This window comes from Paroedura picta, chromosome 1 (genome assembly GCF_049243985.1).
Source record: "Paroedura picta isolate Pp20150507F chromosome 1, Ppicta_v3.0, whole genome shotgun sequence".
Classification (NCBI taxonomy): Eukaryota; Metazoa; Chordata; class Lepidosauria; order Squamata; family Gekkonidae; genus Paroedura; species Paroedura picta.
In genome coordinates this window covers 5,701-25,688 of record NC_135369.1, presented here as the reverse complement: position 1 = coordinate 25,688, position 19,988 = coordinate 5,701, and the positions used below count along the sequence as shown (strand labels likewise).

The following is a 19,988-nucleotide window of genomic DNA, read 5'->3' as shown; positions in this document are numbered from 1 at the left end:
CCCCCCCCCGACGGCGGCGGCGGCGCCCGCGAGAGAGTGGCCGGCCGGGAGCGATGGGGGGCCGGCGGAGGGACGCGCTGCGCCTCTGGGTGGGGTCGCTGGCCGCGCTCCTGGCAGGTAAGGACGGCGGAGGCAGCCCCCCCTCGCCCGCCACCCTCACCCCCCACCACGCCGGCCTCGACGGCCCCGGAGGAAACCCAGACGCCCGCAGGCCACGCCGAGCCCCCCCCTCCCCCCTCCCCCCTCCTTCCCCCCCATCTGCGCCCGACGGAGCGCTCGTCCCGGCCGCCCCACTCTCCCCCCCGCGCAGGGAGGGCGGGCCAGGGAGCCGGGGGGCTCGGGGGGCGGCGCGGGAGTGGCGTCCCCGCTCTTCCTCGTGGCGCCCGGCCGGCGGGATCCCCCTCCCTGCGCCCCCCATCCCCGCCACCCCCGAGGCTGCCCGGCAAGAAGGGACCGTCGTCGTCGTCTCTGCCCCGGGATGGCGCGCCTGCGGGAAGGCTCCCTCCCGCCCCAGCCCCCCCCCCCCGCACGAGTGCCCGCGGGGAAGCCCGAATCCCTCCAGGAAAGGCAGGCGCTCTCCCGCGAGCCCCTTGGCCCCCCTCGCTGCGGAGGAGGGCGGGGGGGGGCTGAGCCCCGGCTCTCCAGGGACTTCCGAAGGGGCCCCTCCCCACTCAGCACACCCGGGAAGACCATGGAAGCGGGGGGGGGGGGGTCCGTGGCCTTGTGCCCCACAGTGGCACACCCCCCACCCCCACCCCAGTCTCCAGGAGTTTCCCAACCGGGAGCTGGCAACCCCCCCCCCCACACACGTACCCCTTTCATGGTGGTGGTTTGTCCCAGAAGGATGGTGGGGGGCCCCAAGTAACCCCACAAGCACCAGGGCAGGCGGGGGCAACAGGCCTACAGAGGACCCCAGACTTCCCTGCTCTGGGCCCTCCCCATTACAAGCAGCTCATGGGGTTGCCAACTCCGTCTTGGGAGACCTGTGATTTGAGGGTGAAGTTTGGGGAGGGAAGGTTCTTGTGGGACTAGAGCACCCTGAAGTCCTTTCCAATTCCCGAAGGGACCTCAGAGCCCGCCCTGCAAGGTTGCCCTTTCCCACATGGGGGCTGGTCATCCTGGGCGATCTCCTAGCTCCACCGGGAGCATAGCAGCCTGCTTGGGCTAGCCCCTATTCTAAGGTGCCACGAGGTGCTCAGTCTTCATGCCGTGGTTGGCCATCAAGGCTTCCAGAGCAGGATCCTTGAGACCAGGGAGGAAACCGGGACAGGAGACGAGGGAGGGGCCTTCTCCCCCCCCCCAGCCCCCTTCCCTCTTGCCTGTGCGGCCAGGTCCCTTCAGCCCCCTCTCCTTCTCCGGGGGCCATAATCCCCCTCCGACCTGCCATGTCTTCCGTCAGAGGACAGGGGATTTGTGGAGATTACAATGTTCAGACCAACTTCAGGATAAATGGCTAAAGCCCTCGTAAACTCAGGAAGCAATTTCCTTTATCCCAGTGAGCCGGGCCCTGATCCGTTGCATCCGGACGGTGACGCTGGGTGACAGTTGTGCTTTTGGGGGGAGACCTTAGGGTGCTTCAGTGGGAGGGGCCGGCCCCGTGTCCAGAGGCATGCCGGCCCCTGCTCCTTCAGGAGGTTCTGGACAGTTCCTGCCTGGGCAGTGCAGGTTTCAGGTGGGCACTGGGGGGGGGCACTGCATTCTGCCCAATAAGGCCCAATCCTGACTCTCCTCTTTGCAGGCAGCTGGGTGTGGGGTTTAGGAACGTGGACTTCTAATCTGGCAAGCCGAGTTTGATTCCCCGTTCCTCCACATGCAGCCAGTTCTGACCGAGCAGTGATATCAGGGCTCTCTCAGCCTCCCCTCCCTCCCAGGGTGTCTGTTGTGGGGAGAGGAAAGGGAAGGCGAATGGAAGCCACTTTGAGCCTCCTTCGGGGAGAGAAAAGCGGCATATAAGAACCATCTCTTCTTCTTCTTCAGTGATCTCAGGGCTCTCTCAGCCTCCCCTCCCTCACAGGGTGTCTGTTGTGGGGAGAGGAAAGGGAAGGCGACTGGAAGCCACTTGGAGACTCCTTCAGGGAGAGAAAAGCGGCATATAAGAACCAACTGTTCTTCTTCTTCAGTAATCTCAGGGCTCTCTCAGCCTCCCCTCCCTCACAGGGTGTCTGTTGTGGGGAAAACAAGGGAAGGTGAACGTAAGCCGCTTTGAGCCTCCTTCGGGTAGGGAAAAGCAGCATATAAGAACCAACTCTTCTTCTTCTTCAGTAATCTCAGGGCTCTCTCAGCCTCCCCTCCCTCACAGGGTGTCTGTTGTGGGGAAAACAAGGGAAGGTGAACGTAAGCCGCTTTGAGCCTCCTTCGGGTAGGGAAAAGCAGCATATAAGAACCAACTCTTCTTCTTCTTCAGTAATCTCAGGGCTCTCTCAGCCTCCCCTCCCTCACAGGGTGTCTGTTGTGGGGAGAGGAAAGGGAAGGCGACTGTAAGCCGCTTGGAGACTCCTTCAGGGAGAGAAAAGCGGCATATAAGAACCAACTCTTCTTCTTCTTCTTCTTCTTCAGTAATCTCAGGGCTCTCTCAGCCTCCCCTCCCTCACAGGGTGTCTGTTGTGGGGAGAGGAAAGGGAAGGCGACTGTAAGCTGCTTTGAGACTCCTTCGGGTAGAGAAAAGCGGCACATAAGAACCAACTCTTCTTCTTCTTCTTCTTCTTCTTCTTCTTCTTCAGTAATCTCAATGCTCTCTCAGCCTCCCCTCCCTCACAGGGTGTCTGTTGTGGGGAGAGGAATGGGAAGGCAAATGGAAGCCGCTTTGAGCCTCCTTCGGGTAGGGAAAAGCGGCATATAAGAACCAACTCTTCTTCTCCTCTCCTTCCCAAGCCCTTTTGCTGAAGAGCTTCCAACTGAAGATGCTGCCACCCAAGGCCTGACCCTGGGAACTTCTGCCTGGGAGCCCCATGCTCTGCCCCTGGGCCACATACGGTCACTTTCACTGGTTGCCCCTTTAGCACGAGGCCCATGCAAGTCACCAAGGATGTGGGGTGCAGTTCCAGGACTTGAGGAGGGCCCAGGCCCCCTCTTGCCCCCTCCTGCTGAGCCAAGCCAGCTGCCCCTGTGAGCTGCCCAAAGGGACACCCCCGTGTCAGGCAGCCGATGTCCGGGGAAGCAGAAAACTCCCCTGCCCTCTCTGATCCGCCTGAAGCTCTCCAGGGTGTCTTCCCACCAGGGGCAGCATCTGACCCACTTTTTCGTTTTTTAAAATGTATTTCTGTAAAATATTCCTAACTTCTCCCCCTGCCTGAAAAGGGGCCCCAAATTTTGCTGATCCTTCTCTAAAAGCGACACCCTGAGTGTTAGAGAGACTTGGAGGAGCAGGGGAGCAACACCCGGGACCGGCTCAACGGCTTCCGTCTCTGCACGGGATCAGAGGGGCAGGAAATGCAAGGGGGGGGGGTGTGTGCTCCAGCCAAAGGGGCCCCCTCCTTGCCCCTCAGGAGCCCCCTCCCATACGGGCCAGGCGACCACCGTGGGGCCATTTGGGCAGCCGGACGTGGGGCAGGGGGCCAGGCCTCCCCGGGGGTATTTAATCTTCTTCTAAGGCTTAGGACACAGCTGCTTCGCTTTCCCTCAGAGCACAGATTATGCGGGGGGGGGGGGGGCGGAGGCCGAGCAGCCAGCACAGGCGCCAGGAAGCTCCCCGGATTTCACAGCCCACCGTCCCGGCGGGTTTGGAGAACGGGGGCAGGAGAGGCAATAAAGGCGACACTGGCCTGTCCGTATTACAGACGAGCCGCTCTGCCCAGGTAGCTGCTCCTCCTGACTTCACTGGGTGACCTTGAGCCCATTCCTCACGGCCGAGCCCACCTGCCAGGGTTGTTGTGAATACAAAATGAAGTGAGGAGAATGAAGGCATGCCGCCCTGATCTCCTTGGAAGGAGGACAGGAGGAAAATGCACTCAGGACATGCCTCTTGGCACTCTGCTGGAAGAAAAGGAGGACCCATGGCCAGAGAACCTGAGGCAGAAACCTCCTCCGTGCGTGGGGCTGCCAGCCTGTGGCGTGATCCCGCTCTGAAGCCCTTCCCCTCCCTGAGCCCCGTCCCCTTAGGCCCCGCCCCCAGCTCCTCCAGGAATCTCCTAACCCCCCCGCTGGCAACCCTCGCTGGGGGGTGGGGGGGTGAACAAAGGGTTTTTGTTTTTGATGGAGACGGTCTCCAAGTGAAGAGCTTGCTGAAGGAAGTCGCTGAGGGGTCCAGAGGGGTGGGCCGGAACAAATGGGTTCAGAGTCGTCTGAAACGCAGCCCCTCCAAGACGGAGGTCCTGTGGCTGGGTGGGAAGGGGCAGGAGCAGGCAGCGCATTTATCCTGCCTGGATGGGGTGCAGTTAATACCAGCACCGTCCGCCAGGAATTTGGCCGTGATCTTCGTTGCTTCCCTTTTCATGGAGGCTCAGGTCATGAACGTAGCACGGATGCCGTTTATCCATCTCCGCCAAGCACGGCTACTAGCGCACTCCCTGTCCTCGGACCCCTCGGCCACAGTGATCCATGCAACGGGCGCTTCCAGATTAGTTCAGCCGTGGAATAGGCTGCCTAGGGAGGTGGTGAGCTCCCCCTCACAGGCAGTCTTCAAGCAAAGGTTGGCTACACACTTTTCTTGGATGCTTTAAGATGCTTTGGGCTGATTCTGCGTTGAGCAGGGGGTTAGACTAGATGGCCTGTATGGCCCCTTCCAACTCTAGGATTCTAGTTCAGCAGTGGAATAGGCTGCCTAAGGAGATGGGGAGCTCCCCCTCACTGGCAGTCTTCAAGCAAAGGTTGGATACACACTTTTCCTGGATGCTTTAGGATGCTCTGGGCTGATCCTGCGTTGAGCAGGGGGTTGGACTAGATGGCCTGTATGGCCCCTTCCAACTCTAGGATTCTATGATTCTAGACTACTGTAATTCGCTCTGTGTGGGCCCAACCTTGTCCTTGACCCAGAAATTGCTGCTGGTACAGAACACGGCTGTGAGGGGCCTCCCCAGGACACCTTGGAGGAGCCATATTCGGCCTGTGCTGAAACAACTGCCCTGGTTGCCACTCTGTTTCTGGATCAAGGTCAAGGTTTTGTTTTAGACCTTCAAGGCCTTACGCGGCTTGGGGCCTCCCTATCTGCGGGACTGCCGGTCTGCCCTTTGCTCTGTGGGTATGAACCTACCGGTTGTCCTGAGCCTGGCCTTGACCAGCGCCAGGGCCTTTTTGGCCTTGATCCCAACCTGGTGGAATGAGCTCCTGGGAGAGCTCAGGGCCCTGGTGGAGCTGTCAAGGTGCCCCAGGGCCCGCAAGGTGGAACTCTTCCGACAGGCGCTTGGTTGAGGCCGGGGAAAGGGTGCCTGGAGTTTCAATCTGGGGTCCCACCCTAGGGTTGGTTGCTATGGAAGATCTCACCACCTGGGACCTGTGGCAGGCAACGGGGGCTGGAGCGTGTCAGGATCAGTCCCTGCTCTCTGCCATGCTTGAGTTTCCAGTGAACCTAAGGGACTCCATCTTGGAGTGCTGTGCCTTTACAGAAACGTCCCCATGTAGAGCGGTGGAGCTATGGGGATCTTTTGTGCTGTTCCCGCCATCTTGCTGTTGCCATTGCATTAATATTTGTTTTTTTTAATTCGGACTGGGGATGTTTTACTGTTTGTATTGGATTCTTGTTTTTGTTGTCTTATTGTGAGCTGCCTCGGGCTGGTAGTTGCCAGGAGAGACAGGGTATAAATATACAAATAAATAAATAATTCCAAAGAATTTTCAGTTAAACTTCCAGAAGTTCCTCGCAGTGAGAGCAGTTCCTCAGTGGAAGAGGCTTCCTCGGGAGGTGGTGGGTTCTCCTCCTTTGTAAGCTTTTAAGCAGAGGCTAGAGCAGGGGTAGTCAAACTGCGGCCCTCCAGATGTCCATGGACTACAATTCCCAGGAGCCCCTGCCAGCGTGGCAGGGGCTCCTGGGAATTGTAGTCCATGGACATCTGGAGGGCCGCAGTTTGACTACCCCTGGGCTAGAGAGCCATCAGACAGAAATGTTGATTTTATGAACTTGGGCAGAGGTGGCTTCCAGGCTTTGAGACACTGGACTGCTCTGCATGGGGCTCCCACCCCTTCCGCCTCCACATGGACCAAGCAACACTCTTGTGCGCTTCCTTCCCAGCTGCCCTTGTCCCAAGGAGACAGACCCTGCAAAAGGTCCTCCCTACCCACTCATGCTACTGTGGGATGGATGGATGGATGTAATGATGTGTGGGGTGCAGCGGGGGCCCCGGGAGTGATGGGACGCGCGTGGGGCCGGCGGAGGTAGGGACGCTGGCCTCTGGGTAGGGACGCTGGGTGCGCTCCTGGGCTATCTAGGTCAGGGCTTCTTTGGGGAGATGGTGAACCGTCCCACACTAAGAAACACTCATCGGCTGAGGAAGTCGTATTAAGAACATCGGAAGAGCCCTGCTGGAGCAGACCCGTGAGTCCAGCCTGCCGTGTCACAGTGGCCTTCCCCTGTTGTGCCTCCTGGCTGTGGGATCCAGAGGTTGCCTGCCTCTGAAGGTGGAGGTTCCCCTCAGTCACCACAGCTGGTGGCCCTTGACAGACTTCTCCCCCAGGAATCTCTCTAATCCCCTTTGGAAGCGGTTTATCCCTGCGGCCATCACTCCCTCCTCTGGCGGTGAATCCCCCTTTGCAGTCCCTCTCTGTGTACAGAGAGCAGCCTTCTGTCTCTTGCGGTTGGTTGCTTGCCATGCCCTGTCGCTTGCCATGCTCAGTGGCTGATGTTTTTGACTCCTCATGCTTTGTCCTGCTTGGCTGATGGGAGGGGTGATGCCAGGGCAGACCTTGGTGGGCATGCCCATGAGCCAGTCCTCATGGAGCTGGCGAGGGTCACTGACGGTGTTACCAGAGCAGATGAGGAGAGAGTCAACAAAGCAAGGCTCCCCCAGAATTACCCCTTGGGCAACGCCACTTCCTGCCTCTCTAGGATGCCGGCTGCCTTCTTGCCACAGCGCCATCTGGTGGCGTGGCTGCCCTTGCCCCTCTGCCACGCTCACCCGCCCTCTGTTTCCGGAATAGGGATGACTTGCCCCCCATTTGGCGGGACCTTCTGCCTTCCCCTGGAGTGCAGAGAGTCTTGTGCACAGGAAACTGTCCAGATGGCGGGTGGATTTAATGACATAATGTCCCAAACAGAATGACATCCGGCTTTGCCCCTGGTCTTATCTGACCGGCGTTTATTGCTATAAAAATAAAACACCACAATGCTCTGGAGATGTACAGCCAGGCAGGGACGGTGTGCCTTAAGCATGGCCCTGTGGCTGAGGCCAGCTCCGTGGGCTCCGCTGCCTTCTTGGCTGTGGCCAGCAGGCTTTGTGGGAGTCCTTTGAGTGGCAGATCTGGAGGTAAAGGGATGCATTCTCCTGCCCCCTCAGTGCCAGGCCAGGCGGAACCCGTGGGGGGATGGAGGGCAACGGGGGAGGGGAGCAAGGCAGGAGCTCCATTCCCTCTTCTCCTCCCTCCCTCCCTCCCTCCCTCCCTCCCTCCCTCTGCGGGAAGGGCCCCCAAAGCCTTCCCTCCTACTCAGCAGTTTAGACCCATGACGGTCTCATGCCCCACTTTAGGGGTGGGGGGCTGTGGCTCAGTAGTAGAGCATCTGCTGGTCCTGCAGACGGTCACAGGTTCAGTTCCGGGTATCTCCACTTAAAAGGACCAGGCAGGAAGTACTGCGGAGCTGCAGTCCGTCTGAGCAGGCAACACTGACCTTGACAGGACATTAAGCCCACGTTGAGACCTCGTGCCAGTTTGTGATCCCTAAGAAGACCCTTTGAGGCAATTAGAGTCAGGAACCAAGCGGCTGAGGCCCTGCAGACTCCCGCCACAGACTTCACTCGCGGGCTTCGGGATGAAGCTTTAATAAAAGTCTTTATTTGGAGAATAAAATCAGAGTCCAGTCGGGCACCTTTAAGACCAACAAAGATTTATTCAGGGCATGAGCTTTCGAGTGCAAGCACCCTTTGTCAGACATTATTTGGAGAATCAGGATTCAGGATCTACTCATCACAGAAGCTCACAGACAGGAGTCTTGACAGAGACCTAGAGGAAGGGGTCGCATAGAATATATGCCTGGGCTCTGAGGGGAGGGCATGGAATTGGCTTTTGGTGGGAACCGGGTATTCCCACAGGAAAAGAGCAAAAGTGTTCTCTGATCTTGGAGGTGCCCAAACAGCCCTGCCAGCCATGTGGGGTTTAGACTGCCCAGCAGGGGAAGCTAGTCCTGAGGTGAGGCAAGAAGGGCCAGAAAGCAGGATGAGTCATTGAAATGCAAGCAGGAGACGGGAGGGGCCTGTGGAGGTGCATAAGGCAATAATACAACTTTAAATACAACCTTAAAGGAAGAAGATCGCGGGTCAGGAACTAGGGGTTCATAACAGTTAGGACTTTTGTGAGGCGTTGGTCTCCCGTGGAGGCTTGATCCGACAGAGAAATTATATAATTGATAAAGGCAAGTCCGAAATGGGGCATTACCAGAGGCCCATTTTGCTTTTCATCAGCAATGCAAAGACTAGAATATGTTTTGTCTGGTTAACTTCTTGTCCATACAGTAACCGGTTGGCTTTTTGGCTACCTATTAACAGTGTATAAGATTTGCATATGTATGTTTTTATGTTCTGCTGCCTGTTTTAGCATTTCGCATTTTGCAGCTGCAATGACATTGCAATTAAAGCTTATATTTTTATTGTTGGTTTTGTATTATGCAGTGCAAACTGAATCCTTTTATGGGTATTTAAACTTCCTCGTGCTATATGGGTAACCACCACTGCATTACTACTCTGCTTCCAGAGCTTTCCCCCTCTTTGATTCCGTATAAGGCAGCTTGTGCTCTTCATGGGTTCCCTCCTGTCCCTTTCTCAGTTGTTGCTGCCGACCGTCCGCCAAGTCCTCCCCGCCGGGCAAGCGGCGTCCTGGGAGGTTCGGTGGTTCTCTCGGTGAGCGTCATGCCTGGAGCCAAAGTGAGGGAGATCGAGTGGAGCTTCCAGGCTGGGTCGGGGCCAGCGCTCCTGGTGGCTTTGTTTCGGGATGGCAAGTTTGACCGCCCTGACCCCAGCGACAGATTCAAGCAGAGGATTGAAATGTTCAATGAGACGCTGAGGATCAAGGCCCTGGAGATGAACGACAGCGGCGTCTTCGGAGCACGGGTGAAGATCCTTCCGGCCCTCGTGGAAGACCAGCTCTTCCATCTGACGGTCTACGGTAGGTGATCCTGTCAGAGTCCCACTGGGCGCCTCATAGCAGTGCTCTGCTTGTTAGGAATGTAGCGGCTGCAGCTCCAGCACCAGCAGGTTGGACTAGGGGTGGTCCCTGTCACGTCTACCAGACGAGGAAGCGTCTAAAGTGGGTCTTGTGATTTTGCACCATACGATGAGAAAGGGCACCCCACCAGAATTACAGTTTTTGAAATCTGTGTTTAGAAAGTTCTTCCAGCATTTTGCATCCCTCTGAGGAGCCTCTTCAAAGAGGAGTTTAGCCGTCATGTAAAGAGGAATGTAATCCAGCCGAAGCCTTTGGGAAGGGCAGGATACAAAGATAACAATAAATCAATAAATCTTCTCTGACCTGAGAGAGCTCCATGTGTCTGACATGAAAACAGCCCTGTTCCATTTCCTGCAGGCTGCTGCATCCAGTGGGTGCTCCTGGCACGGACAGATCCTTGTTTGTAGTGTTCATGTGTAGACCAGGAACCCAAGTGCATTCAGGGACATGAATTCGGTTCTTGATTGCCGTGCTTTGCCCTGGTTGGAGATCACCATGTTTTTTTTTCTTGTGACATCCCCCCCCCCCCCCAGAGCCTGTCTTGACACCCCGGATACAGAGCCAGCTCATCTCCAGCACACCCAAGGGATGCAACGTGACGCTCCAGTGTCTGTCACCTGGAAAGGGCCGCGTGAACGTCACCTGGAGGAAAGGGAACCCAATCCAAGACCTCAGCAGCACAGACAGATACCAGGTCTCCCCTGACGGCAGGACCATCCAGCTCTTCTTGCAGCCCACCTCTCTGAACACGACCTACTCCTGCATGGCCAGCAATCCCATCGAGCATAAAATCGTCTCTTTTGATTTGCAGAGGATCTGCCAGAGTGGAGGTGGCCCAACTTTGCTGTTCCTTTGTGTGTGTGTCTTGAGGGGGGAATCTTTGTCTGGGGCAAGTATGCTGCCATTTTTGGCTTCTCTGGGCTTTGGGATCAGGACAAAAGAAGGTATCAAGTAGAGCTGCCATCTCCAGGGGGAGGGAAGCTTGGGGAGGGACTTCAGCAAGATACAAGGCTATAGAGCAGGGGTAGTCAAACTGCAGCCCTCCAGATGTCCATGGACCACAATTCCCAGAAGCCCCTGCCAGCGAATGCTGGCAGGGGCTTCTGGTAATTGTAGTCCATGGACATCCGGAGGGCCGCAGTTTGACTACCCCTGCTATAGAGCCCACCCTCTATAGCAGCCCGTTTCTCCAGGGGAATTTACCTCTGCAGTCTGAGGATCGGTTGCAATCCTGGGAGATCTCAAGGGCCCACCTGGAGGCTGGCAGCCCTAGAGTCAAGCTCATCACTTGTTGGTACCCGAATTCCAAATGATTTTTAAGAAGGCACTGAGTGTTCAGCTAACCTCACAGACACCCCACAGTGACACCTAGTGGAGGCAGCCTTTATTGCCGATTATGACCACTCAAGTCAGTCAAAGGCCTTCTTGGGGCTGAAGGTGATTAACCCAGACCAGGACTTCCCCTCAAGCGAGGGTTAATATTAGATCACAATTCAATTTGTTTTCTTAAGTTTGTCTCTTTTTTTCTTTACATTATAAGATTTTTACCCCATTTTTTGCCCTCCTAAGCCTAGCAAGGCAGTCAACAAACGTAAACATACAAATTAAAATCTCATCTTAAAAGCCATGAAAACAACATATTTGGCCCTCTTAGTATGGAACATTCTCCAAAATACTTGATGTTAGGTGATATGCCATGGGTTTGGGCATTTAGCAGTACTCTCTGTAAAAGTGTGCCTACCTGCTCACAGGCAATGTCCTTTTTGAATGTTGTTTGTTCAGTTTATACACCACCCCTCACTATGATGTCTCGGGGCGGCACATGGAAAGGACTGCACAGGAATCTGGGGGGAGGGGCAATTCTTCTTCCTTATGACTGGACAGGAGAGACTCAGTAGCTTGGACTGTATGAGCTTCTTCCTTCCGCATCTCCGGCATGCTGCCGTGCCTTTGCTGTAATGCTTGCTTCCTCTGCAGCCAGCAATTCTGCACGGGTGAGGGCTCCTAAAAAAACAGTTTCTGCAGAGAGAAGAAGAGAAGCACAAGGGAAACACGAGTACACGAGTCATAGGGTCCAAGCTAGCTTCTCTTCCAAATCAGTTTGCCTCCCAGCAATTGCTCTCTGTGTGTTTGTAGCAGAAAAGACCATGTATAAAGACAACCGAATTGGTGGAAGGCTTGAGCTTTTGTGAGTCACCGCTCACTCCTTCAGGCACAGCTAGACTGTGAGTTCATCCGTCCGTCTGTGTATCTTGGAGAGTAGAATGGTTTCAGGTGCTGAATGGCAACAGGAGGCAGGGTTGGATTACTGTGGCTGGACAAATCAGCATTGGTAGAGTGTGCATGTTTGTGTGACCCATTGAAGGCTTGTGGGTCAGCTGGCTGTGCTCTTCTGTTTGTGCAGTGGACATGTCCTTCTCCAAGTCTGGCTACATGGTCTTGACCATCGTCCTGCTCGTGCTAAGTCTGGGGGCTGCATTTTGGTGCTGGCGGATCAACAGTGAGAAGTCGGCCCAGGCAGGTGAGCCCAATTTCTCAGTCCGAGCAGTTTGGCCTTAATTTGGCCTTCCATAGAGAGGCTGGTTTTCTAAAACTCCCACTCAAGCCTACCTGGGGGTTTAGCAGGTGTTGATGCATTTGGAGTGATGTGGTGCCCTTTGACCTGATGTGCTGACACAGAGTGGGGCTGGCTGCCCCCTTCATAGGGCCCACTGGATTTGCTGCTGAACTTCTACGGTGGCCCAAATACAAAGGAAAGCCAGTTGAACACCAGATCTCACCACCTTGGCTTATCCTGTTTTTGCATTCTGTGGAAGAACTCCCAGTAAACGTCTGTAGGTAGACCCCCTAAGTTCTCTCAAAGAATTAGCTGCGGTTGGGGCTCACGCCAGCTTTTTCACAGGCTGATCCAGAGTCTTGAGTACAATGCTCAGCTTGCCAAAGCTTCATCTCTATTGATGACCCAAAACTGCTTCAGCAATGGGACTATGCACATCTGGGGCAGCAAGGGCTGCCTGGTCTCCTCTGGCCACCAGTGGGAGATGGGAGGTAGAGTTGCCAGAGTCAGGTTGAAAAACTTCAGGAAATTTGGGGAGGGGATGGCTCCAGTCCCACTGACATCCCAAAGGGCATGATATCCCAAAGGGAATCTCCAGGGAGATGAATGGCTTCTCAAGGCCTCCGTCCCTTTACAAGGTGTCTTTTCTTCCCAGCTCCCATCCCTACTGTCCAAGTGGAGGAGAGCCCTTCAGATGCCCAGAACACGGAGGTCCAAAAGAGGAGCCCACCAGAAGGTAACAACAAGGTGAGGCTGTCCAGAGGCCTTCCCACTGGGCCATTGCTCTGCCAAGTGGAAGGGGCAGCCAGTTCAGCCCTTGCTGAAGAACCAGCCACCAAGCTCAAAAGGTGGATCTCTCTCTGGCTTCCCAGAAAGCCCAGAGCCAGTTCAGGTTCAGGAGGGTTGCCCATCTTGGAAAGTCTCAGGTTGTGGTTCCTGCCTATTCCCTAAAATGAGACCCCTTTTTCTACTTCTGTCCTCTTCTCTAGTCCCTAGGTCTCCAGGAAAATAACGTACAAAGAAGTCCCCAGAGAGAACCACTGATCGCAACCGCTCAAGACCAGAACTGAAGGAACTCAGAGAAGAATCCTGAAGAAGACACCTCGGCTCCAGTGAGTGTCTTTCCCGTCCTTCAGGCTGGCTGGGGCAGGCAGACCCAGCAAAGGTTCACCACCTTCTGGCCCAAGCCCCTTTTCCTGAGCCTTGTCAAGAGGTTAGCTGGAAGGGTGGACCTCTGGCTCCCTTCCAACTCTATGATTCTAGACCCTGACTGGTCTGACCCAGCAGGGCTCTTCTTGAGCTAGATGGCCTTGACCACCACTCTCTTTTGTACTGTCTTGCCACACTCTCCCCATCCCACCCCAAGCGACTCCCTCCGTCCTGTTCCTCAGAAGCCCCATTCCTTGAAACTCTCGCAGACGGATGCTGGTCAGGCCCATGGACTCAAAGGGTCTTATGAAAACGGCACTCTGAGATCTAGGTCTGGAGATGTGCTTGGAGATTTCCTGACTCAGAAATAAAAATGCAAATGAAAACCATTCTGTTTCCCAACAGGAGCCAGCAAAGAGACACCTTGTGAGGATTTCTACCAGGGCTCGGGGAGAACTGTGAACTAACCCTAACCCTAACCCGGAGTATTATGTGGTGAAGTCTCAAATTTTGTGGACCTCACAGTTTTCCAGAAGTTGAGCACAACAGTTCTTCACCCATGTCAGTGAGTTCTGTGATATGCACCTCCACGTTGGATCCAGGCGGCTGAGAGGAAGGGCCTGCTGGGCTGCTGGTCATCTGGCTCCAGAAGAAGCAGCCATGTTGGTCTAGAGAGGTCTCTCTGTGCTCTGGGGAGAAACATCTCAATGGGGCTACCAGGACAGCCCAGTTTGCTTGAAGGGTGAACCAACAAACCCATGGGAAACAAGCTGGTCAACAGCTGTTGTGATACCTTCACTTCTCTGGTTGCGGGAACTTCTCAAGATAGGGCAATATGAGGTCACCCCGTGTGCATCCGAAACAAATCTCCTTGGATTCATAAGAGGACAGTTGGTGTGTGTGGATCGTGCAGTGGTCTTCGTATGGCAGCTCTCTTACAATACGTTAAAACAAATAAGACAACAGGAGAGGTGGGCACTCTTCCATTCTCTCTGAGAACCTCTCTCAGCCTTCAAAACTGGGCCAATGGCTCCAGGTGCCCCCTGGTGATGTCCTGGAATTATAACCTGTCTCCGGAGTATGGAGCTCACTTCCCCTGGAGAGCGTTCCTGCTTTGGAGGGGGGACTCCTGGGCATTATCTCTTGAAGAAGTCCCTCCTCAGCCTTCCGCTCCAAACCTGCAGACGTGTCCCAGCCTGGAGCTGACAATGCGTCCAGCGGGCCGGGTGAGGAGGCATCATGGATGGGTGGCCGAGCCCCTTGCTTGTGGCCACTGGACATTCTCGGCTTCTCCCTGGTGACAAGGAAGGGAACCCAGGAGGTGCTTCCGGGTCTCAAGAGATCTGTGCAGCACAGGCGGGGCGAGGCCCGGCCAAACCTCACCACACTCCCAGCTGCTGGGCCCAGTGGTGGAGCTGGTGGTTGTGTCTCTCGAACTGGGATTCTTTCTTGGACTGAACTGGGGATTGTCCAGAATGTGACTCTCAACCATTGTTCTTTTGTTATAGGTTGTTGTGTCGCCACTTGACGTGATGTTGTGATAGTTTATGTGGGGCTGGTCAAAAGGTAGCTGTAGACCGTGGACTTCTGTCTGCTGCTCCGGGGATAGAGTTAGATTGGTGGGTGCATCCTGTCTGCAAGGTGCTGGGTGGAAGGAGATGGAGTTGTCCTGGTTCCTGCTTGGTCTTCTCGCTGGGAGTGAGCATGATGCACAGACCACCGGCCCCAATCCAAGATGTGCTGTCTGGCCAGAGAAGCCAGGGGTGCATCATCTGAGCGGGCTCCTGGGGGTTCTCCGGGATTTCTCCCAAGGCTTTGTCATGTGCAGCTCTTGGCGGCTTCTGTGCTGGGCTGTTCGTCAGGGGGGAAAACAGACAAAAACTGGAGGGTGGTGAATTTGAACTCCGAGAAATCCAGGTAACCAAAGAGGCTGCAATTCCCCCCCCCCCGGCTTCTTTGGTTAAAAGGTCTTTAAAAAGCTGGTTGGTGTTTGGGAAACCAGTCAACAGGACCTATAAAGCTTACTTTGGGATCCAGGCGGTTCTCATAGGCCAGAAATGAGCACCTTGGTATTTCTGCTGTGCTGGCTGCCCCCCCCCCCCCCGCCCAAAATTTCTCTTGTCCATGGAAAGCTTTCTGAAAAAGAAAACTTCTGCAGTCGCCAGGGGGCTGCCCCCAATTCATCTTGACATTTCCTTCATGGAAAAGCCCAGGGGCAACCTGAGGGATTGTGAGGAGGGTCTCCAGCTCTTCAGTTCCCTCCCAAACCCTTTCCCATTTGATAAACGTAGAAGCAGTATAAGCAGTAATGACTCAAGAGCAAAATACCAGCAGTCCCTGACTTGTGAGTGCCCTGCATAGTGCAGGGGGTTGGACTAGATGACCCAGGAGGTCCCTTCCCATTCTAGGATTCTTTGACTTAGAGGGAGCTCATCACTAAAGCTGCCAATGAGCTCACAGAGGACTGGGCTAGCTAAGAGCAAGGATGTGTCCACAAAACCTCTGTGCATGATCCCAGATCAGAGAGACCCCTCCCCTCCCCCTGAGGCACCTGGGCCCTAGCCCCAAGGACAGTGGTGGTCTGAGGCTCCTTGAGCTGCAGAGCCATGCAGGTGAGCCACTGCCCTGATGGAGACCAGCTGGACCAGATCAGTGCAGGTGTGATTCGTTGCCCCATCCTGCAGGGCCTGTCAACAGGTTTCCCAGCCCTCCCTCTTAAGGACGGAGGCCAGAGAGGGCAGGGCTGAGGGTCTACAAGAGGCAGGAAAGGCTCCAGGTCCTCCCAGTGAACCATAAGGACATACAGGAAAGGGCTTAATTCAGATCTGCCATTTAAAGCTGCAGGTAGGCAGAAGAGCTGAGCCTCAGAGCGTGCTGCAATGCCGGTCAGAGCACCGGCCCCTCTGTGGCCATTCTGCTTTGAGCTACTCTGAGCAGGGGAGAAGTGGGCTCTGCAGCCACCTGGACACATTCTGGACCCAATATGACCGCTGAAAACATACATTTGTTTATGTATTGAAATCGCAAAATGTCCCCCTAGCCCCCCTGTAGACTGCATTGGCCAGGCCCCACCTGGAGTCCTTCAAAAAGGAAGTGGCCAAAATGCAGGGGGGGGGCCAAGGGACCAAGCCCTGTGAAGAAAGGCTGAGGGGCTTCAGAATGTCCAGCCCGGAGAAGAGGAGGTGGGCAGGGGATGGGGTGGCTCTCATGAAGTATGTGACAGGGAGGGCAGGCAAAGGTTTCTGTAGGCAGCAGAGGAGAGGACCCGCAGGGATGGCTTTAGACTATATGGAGAACAGCACCAGCTAGATGCCAGGGAAAAAGGTTCAGCAGTGGAAGGGGCTGCCCAAGGAGGTGGGGAGCCCCCCCCCCCTGCTGGCAGTCTTCAATTAGTGGCTGGGCAGATTCTCATCCTGACTGCTTCATGCTGACCCTGCATTGAGCAGGGGGTGGACTAGATGTCCTCTACGGCAGTGGTCCGCAACCTTTTTATCACTGGGGACCACTCAACGCTGGGGACCAGTCACCGGGGACCACTCAATGCCTTTTACTGAGGCCCGGTGGGGGGGTAGTTTACTCCTCTACTCTCAACCACTGCCCTAACGCTCCCTGATCGCTATGGTAATGTTTAAACATCCCTTCAAAATAAGAGACAGACACGCCACAACAATGAAGTGTGTTGTAAAGGGCCGGGGGGGAGAAGGTGTCCTTCGGGGCCCACCTCCATTTAGTCGAAGGACCACATGTGGTCCGCGGCCCACAGGTTGGGGATCGCTACTCTACGGAATCCTTCCAAGGATTCTATGTAAAATATTATTACATTTTTTTATCCCAATCAGTGGAACTTTTTATCCCAATCAGTGGCTGAAAACAAATTGAAACACCAGCTCATGCCAACAGAAAGGCCCGTAAGGGGAAGGGGACCACATTCCCCGCTGGAGCTTCCGTGTTTTCGAGGGCAGCCACCCCCATCCGACACTGTACAGGGGTTGGCCTGGTCCCCATAGCGTGGGTCAGTCGAGTGGAACGAAACCTTACTTAGGGATTGTCGTGAGTGGAGGGAGGTCTTCTCTGCGCATTCTGTGCACTCGTGCAGTTCCTCCCTGCAGAAAAGAAGAAAGACACAGGAGGAAAGGACCTCAAGGGCCATCTAGTCCAACCCTCACACATCACTCCCAGGGCACCCTGCAGTATGCCCGGAAGAAGGCAAAAGACTCCAGGACCCGGGGGGGGAGGTCAAAAGAGACAATGGGTGTCCCCCCTGGGCGTGTAAGGAAGGGCCACGAGAGCTGATCGCCGGATCATCCATACTGGCTCTCCCTCTCACCACCTGCCCCAGTTTGCAGAATTAGCGTGGAAGTGTTGCTTTGGCAGCACAAGAATCTTCATTGTGAGGCTGAAGTGGAGCTATGGGGGCCATTTTGTGACTCGCTCCACCTCCTGGGCAGCCATGTTGTGGTTGTGGCCACCTGGGCAGGTCAGAATTCCAAAGGTGCCCACAGGGTCAAGAGGTTTGGGGACCTCTGGGGTAGGGGGCAGTGCTTCCGGACCAAGGCCCACACTGCAGAGCGACACATCTGACTGAGTCAACGTGATAAGCGTTTGTTCGTTTGTTTATTTATCTGATTTATTCCCCCGCCACTTCCAGCGATGGCTGATGGCGAGTTACAAGCATCTGATTAAAACCCCATTAAAACCGACAACCATCATGGAGACGAGGCCAAGCAACGTGGCAAAAATGACTCTTTAAAAACTCCCCAGCCTCTGTCTCTGGAGGGATGGAAACAGGGTCAAAATCTGAGTCTGACTGCTGGCTGACCGTGGGGAGGGGCGGGGAGGAGTTTGTTCAGAGGCAGAAACACCAAATATTGTCGAACCCCAATTAAAGAAGTATTACTGGATCCTTACAGTCCATCCATCCAGTTTTTTGTGATGTATAGGCAGACTGTGACCCCACCCTGCAGGTGGCTTCATGGGCTTATGCAGCCACTCAGGGATATCCTAAGGGCCATTCCGCACAAGGACCAATGTTGCCAATTGCTTTCACAAAGCAGAAACGCTATTTTAAGTAGTGGAATCTGGGCGTTCCGCATACCTTCATCTGTAGTGGAATCCAGTAGCATTTCATTCGTTCCCCACAGGTTTCCGATCTCGCAGGAATTGCTAGAAAGGAAGCGATTTTTTCTGCACTTGTTCCTGCCCCTGGCCATCAATCAAATGGAACAGCCAATGGGCGGTTATCATGCTCCCGAAAAGCCCCTTTCCCTTTAAGCACAGGTTTTAAAAACACACACACACACACGTTGCAATGAAGCTGGCGTGTGAGCTGGTGATTCATCATTACCACGCTCCCCCGAGTGGGAAAAAATCCCCCCCCCCCCGCACGGGCGCAATTTTTGGCCAAAATTAAAGGGAACTTGCAAACGGGGCTGTGTTGTGCTTGGGGACTTAGGGGAGCTTTAAAGCACTTCTGTGGAGGGACTGTAGCTGGAGAAGCCTCGCTGGGTGAATCAAGCCTCGCTGGTTCGTTGCTTTCCCCGCTCCGAGGGGGAAAAAATGGCGATTGCTTCACCGGAAGTTCGGAGGAGAGAGCCAGGGGGAGGGACTTTGTTGCAACCGCTACATTGAGAACGCACAGGTCTTTTTCGCAAGTGTTGCAGGTTGTTGGCAAGAGTGTGGCGATTTGAAAAAAAAGGGGAAAAGTGAATCCACTTTTCCGGATTCCCCGAAAATTGCTACAACAAAGCAATTTTGACGCTAGTGTTGCAGGAGTGTTGCAGATTGCAGACGTAATGCGGAATGCAGTTTTAGTGGCAAAAACAAAATGTAAGACTCGTGCTATATTAAAGTCATGCGGAATAGCCCTAAGAGACCCCGCTGAGAAGCTATTTCTCTAGCACAGTCTTAACGAAGCAACAGGGTCGAACATACCTTATAACACCCTGTGCAGCATTTGTATGGTCCAGCACATGGGGAAGACATTAAGGGAAACCATCCAGAGAGATATCTTGAATTACCTGAAGGCAAAAAATGTCTTTAGACAAAGGTTCCTTATAAAAGAGAGAGAGAAGGAAAAGGGTGGGGGGATTTTAAAAGAGGCAAAACAAACGACAAGGGAAAGGCATCCATTAGCCCAGCACGAAGACTGTCCCATAAAAACAATAAGGGTAGACTAGCTCCTTTATGCAAATGTTACCCAGGCTGTAGCAGGTTTCTCAGAGCATGTGCAGAGTTCCTTGCATCTCCCAAACGCCTTCCTACTTCAGCAGCAGGGGTGGGAGGTGCTCAGCTCTCTTTTGCTTCGGACCGCCACCGGACCCCAGAGACTGCAGCTCTCTGTGGCGAGAAAGGGGGGAGGGGTGGGATCTATTTTGGGGCCAGAAGGAAAGAACAAGATCGAGGCGTTGGAGGGAAGGAGAGCAGCAAAGGGTGACTTCATTTGTGGAGTGGAAAAGCAGCAGGGGGTGGGTGGGTGGGTGGGCTGGTGGGAGTGTCAGCAGCTGGGCGGGGGTGCAATTCTCAGCTGCTTCGACATGCCAGTGACTCACAAACCCACCCCCACCCTCCCCCTCCCAGACCCCCTTGAATACACTCCTGCAGCACACAGAACCTCTGCAAGAAGAGTCGGAAGCTGCAGAGGACCCTCTTCTAGCCCCAATCCCTTGTGTGCTCCCATTCGTGTTCAGGAGGGTTGACTCTTGAGTAAGCGTGCAGACAAGGTACCCCCTGAGTCAGCCATCCCTAAGCAGTCTCTGGGGCACAGACCTCCTGGCCCGGGAGAGGCAAACTCTGGGTGCAGAATCTCCTACCTGCTCAGGACCCCCTCTGCTCCCTGCAGTTCCGTGTGCCGGGGGGGGGGGCAGGGCATTGCCAGCCGCTGAGATGCCTGCCTGTTGATACAGCCCAAAATGGCATTCGCCTTTTTTACCGCTGCATCACACTGCCTGCTCATGTTTAGTTTACAATCCACAAGTACCCC

At 54.9% G+C, this 19,988-nt stretch overlaps 1 protein-coding gene and 2 long non-coding RNA genes across 4 annotated transcripts; 1 reads left to right on the top strand and 2 right to left on the bottom strand.

Annotated features, from left to right (window-relative positions):
* Window positions 1-12,971, top strand: LOC143827198 (SLAM family member 5-like). 2 transcript variants are annotated; one of them, XM_077316625.1, is made up of 6 exons: window positions 1-117; window positions 8,905-9,243; window positions 9,837-10,133; window positions 11,708-11,824; window positions 12,516-12,607; window positions 12,850-12,971. In XM_077316625.1, exons 1-6 carry the CDS (start codon window positions 54-56, stop codon window positions 12,928-12,930), a joined length of 990 nt encoding a protein of 329 aa, XP_077172740.1. In that variant the 5' UTR covers window positions 1-53; the 3' UTR covers window positions 12,931-12,971. The 2 variants fall into 2 exon arrangements, with proteins under 2 accessions (XP_077172740.1, XP_077172824.1); XM_077316709.1 differs by having other exon boundaries at window positions 12,516-12,596; window positions 12,850-12,970.
* LOC143827363 (uncharacterized) lies at window positions 7,896-12,854 on the bottom strand. Its single transcript, XR_013227284.1, has 2 exons — window positions 11,045-12,854; window positions 7,896-9,552 (listed from the first exon to the last, which is right to left on the bottom strand). It is a non-coding gene; the product is annotated as an uncharacterized LOC143827363 (long non-coding RNA).
* Window positions 12,972-16,972: 4,001 nt separating the features above from the next.
* On the bottom strand, window positions 16,973-19,484 carry LOC143827317 (uncharacterized). The gene is made up of 3 exons (XR_013227263.1): window positions 18,941-19,484; window positions 18,105-18,172; window positions 16,973-17,112 (listed from the first exon to the last, which is right to left on the bottom strand). It is a non-coding gene; the product is annotated as an uncharacterized LOC143827317 (long non-coding RNA).
* Between the last annotated feature and the right edge of the window lie 504 nt (window positions 19,485-19,988).

Bases quoted from the DNA above. Each gene is read 5' to 3' on its own strand.
- LOC143827198 (XM_077316625.1), top strand. From the start codon at position 54: ATGGGGGGCCGGCGGAGGGACGCGCTGCGCCTCTGGGTGGGGTCGCTG. The intron at 9,244-9,836 runs GTAGGTGATCCT...CCCCCCCCCCAG, and splicing joins CTTCCATCTGACGGTCTACG to AGCCTGTCTTGACACCCCGG. The intron at 10,134-11,707 runs GTGGCCCAACTT...CTGTTTGTGCAG, and splicing joins GAGGATCTGCCAGAGTGGAG to TGGACATGTCCTTCTCCAAG.